Source organism: Sander lucioperca, chromosome 17 (assembly GCF_008315115.2).
Source record: "Sander lucioperca isolate FBNREF2018 chromosome 17, SLUC_FBN_1.2, whole genome shotgun sequence".
Classification (NCBI taxonomy): Eukaryota; Metazoa; Chordata; class Actinopteri; order Perciformes; family Percidae; genus Sander; species Sander lucioperca.
The window spans coordinates 22351752-22369752 of record NC_050189.1 but is presented as its reverse complement, the minus strand read 5'-3'; the positions used below and the strand labels follow the sequence as shown (position 1 = coordinate 22369752).

Here is an 18001-nt window from a genome sequence, read left to right as displayed (position 1 = left end):
TGTTCTGCTCTCTTTTGTCTGTGATGAGTAAAGAAGTGTATTAGGTTGCTTGTGCTTATATTGTAGATAATATTAGGGGTTGGATTACCCTAGCAGTATGGGACAGCAGAAAAGGGAATATGATGTGCTTTAGCTGCCAAATAGATGGTTTGGTGGCTTACAAAATATATCTATCCACCCATGTACATTTAACTACATTTTTTGCATTCTCAAAAATATGAACTTGCTTTATGAAAAACATATCTGAAAAGTAAAGTCAAATCATGTGATTTTGCCACAAACAGACATTCAGTGTGCAGTAATTATTAACAGTGCAGGTCACAGTGATGAATCACAGTTTGGTATAGCTTAACTTTTTACCAGGTTCATCAGAGCCATCTTCACAGTCGCAGTAGTCATCGTTCACCTGCTCAAAGGGGATAATCTTCGACCCATCAAGGCACAGAAAAGACTTCCTCTCCCTGTAGAACCGCTTGTCTGTTACAGAATAAAAACATTACAGACTGATGTATGTTTATGACCTTGAACTGCAGCTAGAACTGTATCCAAAACACAGAAGCAGACTTTGAACATTTTGTATCTATAACTAATATTTATTTCAGGATAAAAGCTCAGTACTTGAGTCCAGAACGTCTGTAAAGAAATGCTAACGTTACTGGAACTATTTAAAAAAACTATAGGTCTGGTATTATTGCTACCACCCAGAACAAACTTTAAATCCTATGTACAGTTGTTACAAACTATCTGCAGCGATGGCAACTTGATAGGAACTTGCAACATGTTGTCTGTGTTGAAGATAAGGACATGTTAAAGTCACAGCACGTTGCACCGTGCAGTGTTATTTACAAATATGATGATAGCAACTTAGCCTTAAGCTAGCTCGAAGGGGACAGTGAACTTACAGGACGAAGATATTCCTCTTATTTTCCGCGAGTCTACGAAACCACACCAAAAGACAGCGGCGATAAAAATGTGGAAACGCATGTCAGATGGCATAATTGTAAACTGTCTGCCTCCTGCCTCGCAAAAACCCGCTCAAAGGTGTTTTAAACTCATGACATCCAACATTTAAACTGGCCAGGTCCTGACTTCCTGAAACATGCGGTCTCGTGACGCTTCTGAGCCTTTCTATTGGGTTTTATTTAAGCCGCGTGTGATTCTGTTAACCAATCCTGAGTGAGAATGTTGTTCACGTTCTTATTTTTTAGGCTTTACCAACGTTTTTCAAAATGAAAAGTGGAGCAATTTGCAAGCTTTTTTTTTGGCTAACGTTAGTTAGATTTCTTTGTAATTGGTAAATGACATATTCTACGGTTTAGAAGAAGTACATGTCGGGTAACATGTTATGAATATTGTGACAGAATGCTGCCCCTCACTAGACCTTTTTTCACAGCAGGAAAAGCAGATGTTACTAATAATAACACAAATGATTGCTCCGTTTAATTCAAGTTTTCCAGTGGAAGTGACAGTGAGCCAATATGCACAACACAGGATCCTAAAATCAAAGCAGTTAAATTGAATCCAGCCATTATTAATTTAATTATTTACACCTGTGGTTTTCCTACTGACATGTCAAAAAAAACAAGTGGGGCAGTAATAATTAGCCTACCATGGCAACCAAATGCATCGGCCTACTGACTGACTGAATATTAAACTCACTTGTGGTATAATTCCCTTCAGTAGGCCTGCCACGTTATGTGACTTATAAGCTACATTAAATGTAACACTCTGTCCATCGACACACTCATTAACATTGTAACATTTCAACTCTAGCGTTTCAACTTTGTATTCAATTTGCATCAATTTAATGTAGGCCTAGTAGCCTAATGAAAAAATTAAGGTGGGTGTTTGTTTTTTTAAATCTCATATTATGGGAATTTAGATAGATAGATAGATAGATAGATAGATATATTGATATAGCCTATTGGCACAAAATCATGAACACATATAAAACAAGAGCACAGTTTGATAGTTTTATTAATTAATAATAAACAATCTTTACAACATTTACACGATAAAAAAAAAAAAAAAGTCTGAAAAGGAAATTGTAACAAAGATTATTTTGGGGGGCTTTTTCCTTTATTTGAAAGTGACAGTGGATAGACAGAAAAGGTGGGAGAGAGATGGGGGATGATACGCAGCAAAGGGCAGCAGGTTGGACTCGAACCCGGTCCGCTGCAGAGGACTCAGCCTACATGGGGCGCACACTCTTACTGGGTGAGCTAGAGGTCACAAGAAATTGTAACAAGGCCATGATTTCAATCAGCACTTTAACTAGGTTTAAGGCACTTAAAGGCAAATTAAAGGTAGGCCTGAATCTAAAGCCAGTTTACAGTAGGCTAAAATAAGCCTACCTAAAGAATAAAAGTCTTCTAATTTGTCATTTTTCACTGTTAAGTCTTGTGTAAAGACCTGTACTGCACAGTGACTCCTTGCTCTGAAGGTAAGAAAGGTCTCGGAACATGCCCGGGAAGGAATATGAGTCCAAGGGTGGACGCAGTGGAAACACTGGCATCAGTCCGGATGTCATGTATGGTGACATAAAACCTGCCATGCCGCCGTTTGCAGAGGAATAGGCCAGCCGTAAGGGACTGACACCGAGGCGGGGGCTGAGCCCGTACAGACTGTCAGCGGCCGTCGGGGGCATGTGGAGCGGGGAGAACGCAGACTTGTTCCCCAGAGCACCAAGCGCTCCAGGCAATTCAACAGAAGGCCTGAGTGCGTTTGCGTGATTAGACAGAGACAAGCTATCAGAGTCAATTTTGTTCCCTTTGGAGCTCAACACCAGTTCAATTGATCTGACAATGTCGCCTTTGCATGTTCTCACCATAGACTCCAGGGTGTCCCGCTTCTGATGGGGGAAGATTTTGGCCATGATATCAGTGGGGTCCCGGTCCAGGCTCCGGTGGTCCTTGGGTTTCTCCGACTCGCTGCCTGACTCCGGATCCGACGAGGAAAGTGACCTCTGTGGACTCTCTATGTGGTCTGAGCGCTGATCAAACACTGGGGATGGACTTGCGCTGTCAGTGAATGCAGCAGCGCTGTCCTTGTTTGGAGACAGATCTTTCTTGTCAATTGGAGAGGGCAACCGCGCGGTGTGGGATGCAAATAGGGGTCGACCCATGAATCCGTTATAAAAGTTGTACTTGCTCAGTTTGTCATCTGAAATGTGGACAAACAGGTTTAAAATCTTATTCACAAGGTTCCGATTGCGTAAAATGCTTGATACAATGCAGTCTTTACAAATAAATTAGGCTACATTAGGTTATATTTTGTGGTAACTTTAATCTAACACAAACTGCAAATGAACCAAATAACATTACAGTAAATTCAAATTATTTATGATAACAATAAGCAATTTAATGATTGAGTAAAAGGATCTCCAATGTCAAACATTGTCTCTAACTTACCATGTTTTTGGTTCTCTGCTCCGAAAACATCAAAAGTGGGAGCTGTTGGAGTGTTGCTGGTAGCTGCAGGCCCCCCGGGGCCTACGGCTGCCGCCTGAGGGATCCCTGTTTCCCCAACGATCCCCGAGCCGGGGTACATGAGCCGGAGCTCCCGGGCCTCGCTCTCCTCCTGAGCCTGCTGCCTCCGCAGTGCCACCTGCGCGGCCATCACCCGCTGCCTCTCCGCTATCAGAGTGCACTTTGCGCACACGCAGTCTCTCCAGCGACAGAAACGCTTGTGGCCTTTCAGCGCGGAAACAACGCCGTGGTTTCTACATCTGGCGCACTTCGGGGTGCGGGGGTATCCCCTCTCCAGCGCGGGGTTACAACCCCGGAGGATGAGATGCGGAGGGCGCAGGAGGGAATGAGGCACCTGCAAGCCACCGAGAGAGTTGGCGGTGTGCCCGGCCAGGCCAAGCGGTCTGATCCTGCTGTCCATTGCCTGAATATTTGCAAACACAAGGTCTTAAAGTCCAATACAATTATTCAAGTCAGTCAAGTGATGTGGCCTTCTCTGAGTGACTGGCGTCTCTGTAATGCCGCTGGCACCCTGAACCAGCGCGCCTTAAGTGTCTCCTTTCCAGGTGGTTTGACATGAAATACAACACCCTGGTCACACCCCTTTCCGCTCTAGTTAATACCCTATACTGTTTATTTGCATCCCGGATGAATAGTGGTCTAATCTGATGCAACTGAGCCTATTTGCAGCTGTAGTTTAAGAAAAGTGAGGCCTACCAGGACAAGACTTTGTATGATCTGGAATTGCCATTTTTAGAAATTGTGATGTAGGAAATTACATTCAAGAATGCATTGAAGTTTTGGTTGCTTTAAGAGTTATGTTTAATATGCACCACCAGTCAAAACGTGTTGCTTTGTTGAATTAGGAAACCAAGCTTTTTCAAAACAGAAAGAAAAACATGTTGCCTCAGGTCCGCTAGATACAATGGCCCTCTTTGGTTGCTCTACTGAGCAATGAATATTCACAATTGGGATGCTTTTAACAGAACAATGGCCCTAATAATGGTCACAAAAGCAACAGGTAATTATCTACCTGGTTATTCTGTTCAACAAATTACCTTGACAAAAGACCCATCTGTCAACAAACACCCAGCAAGATTGGTGGATCACTAATCACACCTTGTCACATGTTTCATTCATTACTCTCTATTCAAGTAGGATCCAGTTACACGCAACAGATTGCCTTACAGTTATTACATGGAAAACAACTTGAGCATAATGTGACAAACAGTGGCGTCAGTCACCTAGGGAAACCCATAACTTAAACACTGTTAGTGCATGCATTTGCAAATCATGCACACTGTCCTCCTCAACTTTTTTTATTCACTGCAAATATGTGCGTGCAGTAGCCTATACATAAATACAGTTTGTTATTATATGCTTATTATTATATGCTTGACTGATATGGCATGCGCATACACTTAATATGGGAACTAAAATAGACATCTCCTAATCATCTGTAAATGTTAGAGTGAGATGTTAGTGACTTCTTTTGGTCTCCCTGTAGTTCTGACTCCACTAGACTCCCTCTGAATAATGGACGCAGGTTAAAGAGGCAGTGGATGGAAGCACTCAACCCCCATGTTGCGTTTTACTGAGATATTGATTCCCTGAAGGGCATCTCTAAGAAAGTCTGCTACAGCAAAGGCCAGGGAAATTACTTTCAGTATAATACTCACTAATTTCATGCAGACTTAGCTATTCTTAGTCATTAATATTACTACTTACCACACATACAGACTGGTGTTTCAACTTGATAAAAGATTACTGTTTTTAAAGCCAAAACTTATGAGACTGATGATAGTCAGTTTTTTCTCCACCCGTCCTTAAGTGATTGATCTTATCAACAGCATACCTGCCCACCTGCCCTATTATACAATCATGCATGTGCATATGCAAAGAGCAAACACATATTGTGCAAAACCCCAAAATATGTTCATATGTGTGTACAGGCATTTGTCGTAACAAAAACGTCCTGATAATAGAGAGGTTTTGAGAAGTTATGGTCCTGGATGGATAGGGGTTGGTACAGACTCACTTCAGCTGTGCAGGACATGAAAATAAATTGAAATGCATCCATCAACACAGAATGCTAAAAACATTAAAAAAAAATGCCAGCGCTGTGTGGACGCACATGCGGCTTTTATCATTTCATCCACTGTGAAGTGGAATTTGAGGTTTGGATTTCTGGCTGGCAAGTTTATCCAGGCACATTAAGCTGCTCTCACCTGGCTTTTTAAACCGACTGCTTAGGCGGTTTATATGGACCAGTTACAGCTTTTCTTGCAGGAAGGATGTCTGGAAGATGTTGAAAAGCCTGTGTAAATGTGTGTGTCACTATATACTGAGCTTTTGGTTCTGTTTCAGTCTTATTTCTAATTACCCTTAGGAGGATAATGGGACAAAAACAGCTGCTTTGGAAAAGCCTCTATGAATTGGATTATGGATAAGAGCTGTAGTGTTATATTTACTCATTTACTGTCTCTTTGGTTTTTCTCTGAATCAAAGGATTACTTTAAGGCCAAGCCAGGATGGTTGTTTTTAAAGTGCCTTCAAACCAGATCAGTTTCACCTCGAGACAAGGTAATTTCTTGTGTCATTCTACCATTTGATCATAATCTAATACACAGAACAACTAGCATACACAACTGTTATCTCTGCATTATAAAAAAAACTAAGTCCAGTTCCACTGTTTGCACACATTTTTAGTCCGAATTTTTCAACCTCACCCCCAACACAGAACGAAGGGATTATCAGGCGTGGGTGCAGTTAGAGTATGGCCAGACAGTGTCTTAATTGTGTTCTTAACAGATCTGCTCATGTCAGATATGGTGTTTCATCACAGCAATGTGCCTCCTTGGACAGGGCTTTATCAGGGCAGCTTCTTATCTGAAGCAAGGTGGCTGCTAATCTACTCACAAATCTCACAAAACCTGATTATGTCTTACTGTCAGAGAGATGGAGCAAAGGAGGGAGGGTGGAGAGGTAAGGAGGTACTGTAGGGCAGAGGAACAGAAGCCCATCATTACACAGTAAATCATGGTATCTGGATTTATATCTTTTATAGTGTCCTATTAAGACATTCAGATTTCACGTTGTAATATACTGGCACACTGTTAATCCAAATAGGTCTATATCCTAGATTATTGCCCTGCAGCTGCAAGTCCTCTGATGCACAATGGGTGAAGATCAGATCATGTTATTGTTGCCAACCTCACATCACAGTCGCTAAAGAAGTCATCATGTGACACGACTTTGACATTTGGAAACATTTCAGCGCCTTAAGTTTCAAGACGGCGGCATTGTTTCTGAAAATACAGCACTCAAGTTACAACAAATTCCCCTCTCTTTCAGCATGTGAAGGGTCTTGACCTTTGTGTGTTTATTCTCTCATCTGTCACTTCACACCCTTGTCATTTAAGTGCCACACAGTAGCCTCCACTTCACTGCTGATGGGGTGAATGGCCACCAATGATGGCCATCAGGTCGGTCAGGCTGCTGCAGTGATCAAAAGATTTGATCATTTTAATTTCCCTTTGTGAATGCAAGTCTCTCTCCACCATTGCACTTTTATGTCATTGACACTTTGTTGTATTAAAGCTCTGTGTAGAATTATATTCTCACCCATCTTTCTCCAGATATCAGACCAGTAGCTCACTTTGAGGTGCAAAATTTACATTGAAATATGTAAATGTAGAGTTCTGTTCCAAAAATGTTTTTGTGACATGTGACAAAAAAGGTAAAAATCACTGAAGTAAAAGTAATAATGTTACTTAGGATTGCAGGTGACTTATATGGCGAATCATGTTAGCAAAGGTTTACTCGAGTACTTCAGAGATACTTGTACTTTACATGAATATTTCTATTTTGCTATACAACTAGACTTTTTGGAGATACATGTTGCACTTTTCATTGTATTTCATTCAATAGTTGTGATTGTGTTTTTATATGCAAACCATATGATAGATTGAGATATTATAATATAAAGCTATATATTAAACGGTAACACTTTACAATGCAGTACACAAAATTCTGAGAAGTTAAGTGAGTCGCATTTCATGATTATATGACCATTATCCTGATGGTTTCCACCAACTACTGAGGGAAATTTCATGCTCTTTAGCATCTAAATTCTCTGCCTTATTCCCTAGGTAGTTGTTAACTTTTCTGTAGGTTTTTTTTGTGCTGGGCACTAGTGTACAGTGGGTTCATCAGAGCTTTTACGCTGAAAACAGCAGCCTGGTGTGTCTAGCGTGAACCAAAGTTGCTGGCTTTAAAACCATTTTCTCATTGTGGTATTGCTAACTAAATAATGGCGGATGGAAATAATTCCGTAAATATAAATTACATATTATTACAACCCATGCAGAGAAGAAGGGAAGCATCCATATAACACTCATACACACACCTGTGCATTTGAATACATGGGACAATAGAATTTCCTCCTATTCCTTGCCTATCTATATTCTGCTATCTTCTGCCATCTTCTTCTCCCCTATTCAATATTCCTGCATTTACCTCTCTTTCTCTCCTCTCACACCTTTATTGGTGGTCTGAGTCTGGTAGGTATCCATCAGGGCCCCTCACTTAGCCCGGCAATGCCTCAGTGCCAGTGAACAATGGTGGGCCAAAGACAGCCAAGTTTGCTCATGAGCGCTGGGTATGGATGTGTGTGTGTGTGTGTGTGTGTGTGTGTGTGTGTGTGTGTGTGTGGGCGTGGGTGGTGGGGATCGGGGGCTTGTGTGCACCCATGTGTACCTGTTTTAATCATTTTCATCATGCATATTACATCTGCATCAACATGGTGCATCTATAAGAGATGCAGGTTCACTTTTACATACTGGCTCACTGTGTGTGTAGGCATTTAAGTGCTTTAAGTGCTAATTACGTGTGTGTGTGTGTGTGTGTGTGTGTGTGTGTGTGTGTGTGTGTGTGTGTGTGTGTGTGTGTGTGTGTGTTTGTGAGTGGGTAGGGAACATTAAGACCTTAAAAGGTTCTGGTCAGGTGCCAATGAATGCAACCTTCACTGTCTAAACAGGTTGAGATTTAACCCCGAGAGTTCTTCGTTCTGCACTTACTCTGGCTACACTCTTTACTTGTTTCGTGTCACAAACGCTTCTTTATTTAACAATACACTTGCAAGGGGAACTTTGCATCTCAACAATGCATTACTTAGTGGCAGATGAGCACAACCCTTTGTGAAGGATTTAAAGAATCAAGTTTCTAAGTGTGTTTTTTTTTTCATAAAATGTGTGCCACTTGACAGACATTGACAAGGAAATGGATGTATTAGTGATAGACACGTCGTGGGAAAGAACTCTCTGTTGGTACTTTGTAAATATGAATATGCACTTTACACCAGGGCTTGAGTGAACATGTCAGAGGTGACGGATAGGTAGGAAATATTTTTGACAATTATGAGTTTTTGTTTAATTAATTTGTACATTTACAGGAGCTATTGTATTGATTTTTTCAGATTAATTGCATTACTTTGGCTTGTCACTGAGCTAAAAACACTAACAAAAAACCTAATGAAAGGGAGATTCTTCCGCTCCTCTTTCTCATATACAAATAAGTAAACAATCAGACCTCCAAAGCGTTGTTTACACAGTTTTGAGTGAAAGGATCTGTTGACATCCTAATGGCAAAGGATTCTGGTTCATTTCTGTTTGCTGAAAAGATTTCCTCCAGCTGTGAGTGTCTTTAGATGAGGAGGCTGTACAAATCTGTTTAGTACACTAAATCTGATGTTAGCTCTTTAGAAAATGAGAGAATGGCAGCAAGGAAGAAATTCAACAATATTCACCATCATCACCTTATGAAGTTGTTATGGCAAGCGTATTAGCTTATTGCACATCAGCAGATAGGGAGTAACATTAGAGTTAATTTTAAGACCATAATTCACTCTTCTTGGTCTCCACTAGTCTATATCCACGACGTTCCACTTCTAGGATTGTTCAGGTGCCGCCCGAAATTCCGCCGGATGTCTTTCATTTCTCAGATCTCTGCAGGGTAAATCCAGACAGCTAGCTAGACTATCTGTCCAATCTGAGTTTTCTGTTGCATGACTAAAACAACCTTTAAACGTACACATGTTCCACCCAAACAAGTTCCTCCCCGAGGCTATTTTGCAGCGGCGCCGTTGCTCTGTGCGGCGCTTAGTGGCGCCCAAGACGATTGTGATTGGTCTAAAGAAATGCCAATAAACCAGAGCACGTTTTTCTTCCATCCCGAAATGCTGTGTGGAGTTGCCAGACCCTCCTTCGCAGCACGGTGGAGGAAGGTCTGGCAATGCGAGACTAGGTCTCCACCAACTCCTGAGAAAAATATATGGCTTTTTAGCTGTTAAATGCTCCACTATGTTTACCAGTTGTTAACTTTGTCTGCTGTTTGGTGCTGGGCAGGTATTGTACAGTGGGATTTATTAGAGCTTTTTTACGTAATGAAAACAGCGGCCTGCTGTTGCTGGAACACACTGATGAGAGCTATAAGAGTGAACCAAAACAGTAAAGTTGCGGGCCTGCAAAACCAGAACAATGAGTTAAAAGATGCTAAAATGCTCCATGAAGGTGAAAGACTGCAAAATTAGGTGATAATTATCTGTGGGTTCATCACTGTGAGCGACACCTTTTACTTTCCAAGTAGTAATTTGATTAATTGTTAATATAAAAATAGTGATTATAGCAGCTTTAAGTAAATTAGTTTGTATGCAATCTTAAAATGTGCAAATGTGTTACTATTACAATCACTTCCCACATATCTATGACAGTTTCATTGTTGCAATGCCAGGTCACAGTGAAACAATCTTAAATATGTCCAAAATGCAATAAGCGTATTAAAAGTGCAGGAGATTGTTGAGAACACAGCGACAAAGGGGGAGGGTGAAGCATAAAGAAGGAGGTAAGTGTGCTATCAGATGAACGCAGAGGACAGGAAGAGACATCAGTATTGTACATCTCTGCCAGGGTGTTATGGGAAAATATTCTAGGCTTTCAGTTACAGACAATAACAGTTTGGAAATTGTTAAACATTGTCTCTGATAGCAACTGGAATCTGCAAACAGATCACATGCGAGTTGCTACAGAGATTAGAGGAAACATGAAACCATCAGAGAAGCAGAAGCATTTGGAAGTGAGTTTGTGTGCATGATGTTTTGTCCCAGTATATGTTTTATTACTTTATGTTTTACTGGTTCAAATCAAGAAGCAAACACGTGACATTCTGACTATGTGATTGGATACAATACATTTCCCAGAGGCAGCAGAGCCAGACTTGCTGCAACTGTTGTAGCACAGATCTTGAAATACTGACCCAGCCTGCCCTGCAGTCCTTGCTCCCAGCATACCTGTGACTTTGTGTCATTTCTTACAAAGGAAACCACTGAGAAGAGATAAATCTGTTGCAGTTGAACAGAAAGATCACAATAATTTTTATTTTTTATCTCATGCTATTTATTTTGACCTCTGTCTCGTGGTGCATTGTTCCCAGAGCACATGACCTTACTTGGCATTCAGTCAAATGGAGGTGCAGAGAAGCACGTATGCAGACATCCAAAATGTCACACACATATCCTTTTTATTATTAATATCTCCTCCAAAGAAACTTTGAATTGCTGTTTTTTTGGACAGTTCTTTTATTTAATATGAATATTTATCTAAAAGGTAAATGCAAGCCAGAACTTCTCTGATGTCTTCGATGTCATCAGAAGGTACATATTACGACAGTGACAAAGTAAAGTAGCATAAATCACTACATTATTATTTACAGTAAATCTACCACTTACTGTAATTCCTCACTTTAGTGTCAATAGAGCAACTCAAGGTTTCATCTCTCTACAGCTCAGTTACTCAGAATAGAATATGGAATACTTCAATAATATTAAAATGTGTCCGATGTGGAATCATTCAAATGCAAATTGTATGTATTACCTCAGTAAAATGTAATTAAATAAATTCTACGGTAACAAATGCCCTCACAGAGATCCTCCAGGTTGATGGTCCTAAATGCCCTGTACTGTGTATACTAGGAGACAAAATAGATGGGTTATCTGTAAGGAAAATTAGATTTGTAAAAATGTTTGCATTGTTATTAATTGGAAGATAAGAACTCCAAACTGTTTTAACAGTTGGCTGGAAGAGTTTGAAGATTGAATAGGGATGGAAAGAGCTGCCGCCACATTGTGTCCTGATGAACAGCAACCAACACATACACTTACTAACCAAAACAGGAGCAGAAGCAGGAGAGAGCCAAGAAATCCCTCATACATATTTTATTTACAACATTTTACTACAACAGGTAAAATTCAAGACTCGATATATATATACACATATATTTGATTACTTTTGAATTAAAAAAGCCCAAAAAATAAAATGAGTGATTCACTATTCCCCTACAGTATGTACATTCTATTTCTGCCAGTAGGAAAGGCTTTGAAGCATTTAGACCTTCATGATTCTTTGTGATCGCATTTCTTGACTGAATTGTCGAAAGAAAGTGGCAGCCATTTTTGTTTTTGTTGCACTCTGATAAGTTGATTGCTGGGGGTCATGCAGAGGATCAGTGGGAAATTAACACTTTCATTCATTTACTGTAATAATAAATGTTAATAAGTATGGCCAAACTGACAACTGATACAGAACACTTCAGAATAATGCATCATTACTTGTGATATTCAAACTAAATTCAATTTTGCATTACTGTATATGTCACAGCATTAAATAAAGGTGATTTCGAGCGAGATTAGTTACCTTCACATTTAGTACTGTTGGCACCAAACCCTAGCAACATGCATCTACATGGACTGACACCTGGATATGGTTCAAAGCCACTGCGGAACCACAGTCAGTCAGGTACAGAGACAGAAGAACAGATAACAATACACACTACAGTCTATTCAGAACTATAGACTGCAAAATGCTGGCTGCATGCAGATTAAACTCAGATAGAGGAAAAATACAAAATAAAGTGCTGACCACAGGTGTGAACAAAGCTCCATTTTCAAAAACATTTCCAAATGGGGGACTCTCTGAATCTTTGGGAAACTTTTTGAAGATCTTACTCCTTCGCATCTACAAAACACAAGATAAATGGGATCTTTTATCAGTTTAGATGTTGTATAATTGTACAACTGGAGTCCAAACATCAATGCAAGCTTTAGATTCTAAGAACTGCAACCTTAAGTTCACAGGCTTTAGGGAACTTATCTGATCGCAAACACACCTTATCGTTGCCATTGTTCACATTTTGGGTAAGATTGGGTAAGAAGTGTGAGAAAGTAGTTCACCTTATTTCAAGTTATAAAACTGTTTAGAAAGCTATGAAAAAAGGCAGGTTTATTAGATCATAATGTCTATAAAGTACAGCCTGCATTGCTCAGTCAAATTCAGTAAATGGTATTTTTTTAATCTTATGAGTAAACCTGTGTTATTCTGTGTAAATCTAGCAAGGTGTAAGATATTAGTGCTTACAAAATTCCTAAACACCAGCGACACAAATGAGTCATCGCTGTTGACATGAGGTTGGTGAGGATCTTCAGTACCTAACGGGAAGGATTCAGCCTTGAGGCAAATTACCACCAGTGTTTCCTTTCAAACAGGTCTCTCTATGTATCAGGGCTTTATGCCCCAACAAAAAAACAGGTTACATCATTATTTAAGTTGACATGATTCCCGTTTCCATCAGTTTGTTGTTGAGTCGAAAGTACAGCATCATGTGAGTGGCTGAAATAGTTTTATGAATGGTTGAAAGTGGGCATGTGCCGGGTTCAAGTAAATTAATTTACTGATATTAACAATGATGTACAAAGAAGCATCATCTGCAAATACTGAAACATTTGGACCATAATATTATTATTATTATTAAGTCTATTTATTTTACTATAATTAGTTCCATCCTGTCACTGTTATTCATATACTTCTAAACTTTTTTCTATCAGCATGGTGAGGAAATGGTAATGAACGTACCTGCAAAGTCACAAAATGTATCTGCAAAACATTGACTTACAATATATTCAATTTCTTTTTCTAAAATGTCTACTCTTCCCATGTTTAACGTTTTAGTGGTTGTTTAGGGCAACGCCTCCTCACACCTACATGACAGAAAAAGTTGTTTGACTCTCAAAATGACATAAATGACCGTTGAGTACCAGCAACAGGTGTGCATGTTGTGAAACGGTCACAGTTTTAAACAGGTGTTAACGTTGTGAATTGAAACAAAACTAAGTGGTTAGGTTTAGGAAAAGATCACGGTTTGGGTTAAAATAAACTATGTTTGTCACGTAAGTTAAGTTACGTATGTAACTTGCATATGTGACGTAAGTTAAGTATAGCACGTAAGTTAAGTGATGTACGTAAGCTAAAATAAGTCGACTTTTGGTTTCACAGGGACACAAACAGCAGCAGTTTGTGTAACCCACACATCCCTCCATCCAACCTCCTCTTAACGCGGACTTTGTCGCTTGTAATACTACGCCACCTGACTTCCTCCTTTGCTCCTGTCGTAATTACTTCGGCCAGTAGAGGTTGCTGCCTTACAACAAACGTAAAAATGGGTGGTATTAAGCTGCTTGCACAGACGACCTAATAGGCTGCTTTTTAAGGAGGCTGCCTGGCTTAGGCAACTCAAAGAACTTATTAAAAGTTAGGGAAAGACCATAGTTTAGGTTAAATATATAAAATATGTTTACTTTTTCAATATTTAACCAGAGTGCAAACTATCCCAAACCTTAACCAAAGTAATTAAGTAACCTAAATCTAACCACAGGCAGGAAACAGGACAATGACCTTGTCTTCAGGGTCAAACTCCTGCCCACCATCCATCTCCCCCCATCGACCTCCTCCCTATGACTCCTATGCTGTTCAAGAGCATAACAGACAGAATCAATGTAGCAATTATGTTTCCTCCAAAAGGTATTGTATTTGACAAGCCATTTACGAGTATATATACCATATATCTTTAGAAGACGAGGTTGCATACTTGTCCCCAAAACATTACCTTGTCTTTTCCAAAACATGATGCAAGGTCACAACACGGTCAGATGTGGTGTTTGGAGGGCTTCTAATTTTGAGATCACGGCTTAATGAGAGGACGAGAAAACAACCTGCTGGTGAGAACAAGGGGGACGGCCCCAGAGACGAGGCATACGAGGAAAGGATACAAAGGACAGCTTAGAGGACCTCTGATGTCACCCCAGCACCAGCAGAGTGGCTCATTGAAAATAAAGTGCCTCTGCTGTGTTGCTTTTGTCTGATTCTTATCAGGCCTGTCCCATTCCTACAATAATGAGCCCTTTGACAAGTGATTAACTTTATAGTGGCTTGTATTGTTTTGTTTCTTTACAAGTGTTTGTTTTAATGGCAGGCCTCGGTTCATCACCTTTTAAGTAGCTACTTCTATGAATACCTGAGGGTGAGGGTAGATGAAAATTAATTGTAAGAAAAATTGTGACGACATGACCACATGATTGTACATGTTGTTGAGAATTTAACAAAAAAGAGAACTAAACTCAAGGTCCACTTTTTAGTTTTTATTTCAGAGCATTCAACTACATCTCACAGTCTTCATCAGTGGATGGAGTATTCTCAGATTTGATCTAAGAAAGATGAAGGATAAAATAAAATACAATTTGTGTGAGCATCTGCTTACAAAGATTGTGAGATCTGGTTAAAAGCTCTGAAGAAAAAAAATTTAATTAAGTTTTCTCTTTTTTTCATACCACACATTTGTCATCTGTTCTACAGTTTACATTATCAAATACCAATCTATCTAATACCACTGACTGGGTAGAATTATTGTAATTAGCCTTTAGCCTGTTAAGCTAATAAGCTAATGCATGTTTCCTCTTTTCCCGCTGAATAGAAGGTTTTAGTTTTTTACCCTGAAATTTGACAAATAGGTCTCCCTTTCCTTGAAGACATGGCTTTGATCCTCTCAGGTAGGCAGGGGGTACAGGAGTCCCCTAAGGGATGACCGCCCCCTGATGGGTGAATTGTTTTTACCCCAGCTATGATTTGCTTGTGCTGCAACATCTAATTCCAAATCCTATTTTGTCAAATCAATGCCTGAATCCCTTTGTCTTATTAAGGCCGGTCTGGTTTCCTATACCAAGCAGGGTGCTTTAACCCCCCGATGGGGGAGGCAAGCTGAGGCTGCCCCTTACAACAAAACAACAAACCACTCCACAGCAGCATGACACTTCCTCAAAAAGCAAATGAGATGAAAGCTTTAAACCATGAAAATAGTGGTTTGAAAAACTTCTGAAGCCCTGCTAGCACAGAATAAAGATGGGCTGTCCACCCGCAACAAAAGCCTAAACAAAACAGGGCAAAACATCAAAGTGTGATTTTGTCAGGGGAAAAACCTATTTGTTAAAGGGTACCCACTGAGAAAAACGCAGGTGAATTTTCAGGTAATAGCATATTGCTGTTAAGCGCCATGTGTTTCTTACTTTTCCATACTTGTGATACCTTTCATTAGAGTGTTAAACTTTCACCTCTTACAATGTTTTTGTTGCTTGATACCTTGCTTTTAGTTTCAGATTTCGAAATCCTGGTAAATTTAAATTATCATATTTTCATAATAAAAGAAATTAAAACACGACATTTGGGAATTATTCATTAGATGACTTTTGATTTTGTATATTTTCTGTGTACCAGATTTCTGCAAAAAAAAAAGCTCAAATTTTGTATTTAATAATGAATTTTAGGAATAACTGTGGGACAAAAACTTAGCACATACTGCACATTTACAAGGTAGACTGTTCTGAGTTACAATATAATGTACTATATGTGGCACAAAGCCCCAAATATTTACATATAGTATTTAATTGAACTGGAGTTCTGCTTGATTCTGACATCTGCAAAGCAAGAGATCCCGCCTCAAATGCCTTGCTAAGAATAGGGTGACAACGTCGTTTTTTTGTTCTCTGTCCACAGGTGGATTTACCTGACTGTGTGCAATACGATCGCTCTTTGATCCAAGTACAACTACAATGAACAAGCTTAAGGTAATAAGGTGTGAAATTCTTTAAACAAGGACCTTTTTGTGGTACTTTGAGTGAACAGCACTCCTAAAAGAATTGTGTCATTGAAAGTCAGGATAGTCAATCAAATAACAATGTGTGCATACATATAAATACATTAAATTAAATTTCATATTCAAAGTGCCTTTAAAGTGTGATGTCCTGTTTTTGAAAGAAGTGCACAGCAATGTAATGTAAATCATTTTAGGAAGATGTCTGAACATTAAAATGATTGGGAAATAATGTTGATTGCAATTCAGTATAACAAAATGTATTAGTACATGCACAAACTATTGTGTTTAACATGACATGTCTGTTTTAGATAAGCAACATACAGTAGACACATTATCAAATTAAATACACAATTATCTGCTTATAAAATATTCCAGCATGTATACATGCTGTTTATACAAAGTAGACAAAAATAGCTTTTTCCAAGGGGGAGCTTGCAGCATACAACATGATACTGAGTCATTTTGCATTTGATTGCATTGAATCCATTAATCATTCTCTGTTTGGACAGAATGCCAGAATGTTGTGTGAACTTTAAATGAAAGTTGTTTTTGACGCATCATGTTAATCCCAAAATGAATTCTTAGCACAGACGTTAGTTGTATATAAAAGTGAGGAACTCCAACATGCCATGTTCACGATCTTATTGTGAAATTCCAAAGGTTTAGGAGTAAACTGCCTCATGTAATCAGATTTTGCCATGCACATGATTGTTTATTAAATGGGCTGCAGTGAAGTGTGCGAGTCAGAATGCAGCACATTCCCCAGTTTAAGTAGTGTATAGGTGTGTCAGTAGAGTGATAAACAATAAAACAATGCTAATCTCTAATATAATATAAATCCACATGTACTTAAACATTCAATCATGATTACACTTTACTGCTCAAACTGCAGCTCCATATTAAATATTCTATGTAGTTCAATATAATATTTAAGCATTGCGCTCTAAGCATTCATGTCCTCAGTGCCCTCAATCATCTTCTGAATAAATTCTGCTGAACACTGATGAACAGTAATTGCTATCCATCTCAATATGTGTCATGACTTGGCAGTAAGTGTACAAATTTGAAAATGTGATTTTGAGTTTGCAGGAGACATGCTCAAGAGATCCCAATGTCATGAATAATTCACAACCACAAGAATAACGATGGCAGATAAAACTTTATGTGAGTAATTGCGCAGGTAGACTCATCAGCATTAATAGTGTGTGTGGACTAAATTTCATAATTTTCTGCATCAAAATGTGGCAAAATTATGCCGTGGCATATGAGAATAATAACAAGCACATCACTACCACTTTATATTTTTTTATTTATTTTTTGCTCCTGCATATCTGAGCAACAATTGACTAATGCCAGTTGGACCACAATTGTGGGCAGATCTGAAAACGTGAGAATGTTTGTTCCACATTTTCTATCCGTGGGGGAGGTTTAATTCACACTCTCAACCCCCAGCATGCCTGTATTCCTTCCACCTGACTGTGCTCTTTGGTCAGCCCTCTGTG

At 39.3% G+C, this 18001-nt stretch overlaps 2 protein-coding genes across 4 annotated transcripts in view; both read right to left on the bottom strand.

The window, feature by feature from the left end:
- The window catches only part of LOC116049010 (glucosidase 2 subunit beta-like), a 130927-nt gene extending 129826 nt beyond the window's left edge, over positions 1–1101 (bottom strand). For all 3 annotated transcript variants that reach the window (XM_035994063.1, XM_035994065.1, XM_035994064.1), the window contains exons 1-2: positions 903–1101; positions 361–477 (exon numbers count right to left, since the gene is read on the bottom strand). In XM_035994063.1, coding sequence (XP_035849956.1) covers positions 361–477; positions 903–996 — 211 coding nt within the window. In that variant the 5' untranslated portion in view covers positions 997–1101. The remainder of the gene's footprint in view (positions 1–360; positions 478–902) is intronic.
- A 1135-nt stretch (positions 1102–2236) lies between these two features.
- LOC116049009 (doublesex- and mab-3-related transcription factor A1) lies at positions 2237–4012 on the bottom strand. The gene is made up of 2 exons (XM_031298352.2): positions 3411–4012; positions 2237–3162 (listed from the first exon to the last, which is right to left on the bottom strand). The coding sequence occupies exons 1-2, from the start codon at positions 3886–3888 to the stop codon at positions 2381–2383; spliced, it is 1260 nt and encodes a 419-aa protein (XP_031154212.1). The 5' UTR covers positions 3889–4012; the 3' UTR covers positions 2237–2380.
- Between the last annotated feature and the right edge of the window lie 13989 nt (positions 4013–18001).

Coding starts and splice junctions, on each gene's coding strand:
- LOC116049009 (XM_031298352.2), bottom strand. CDS start 3,888: ATGGACAGCAGGATCAGACCGCTTGGCCTGGCCGGGCACACCGCCAAC. Junction 3,163..3,410: donor AGCAGAGAACCAAAAACATG/GTAAGTTAGAGA, acceptor TCCACATTTCAG/ATGACAAACTGAGCAAGTAC.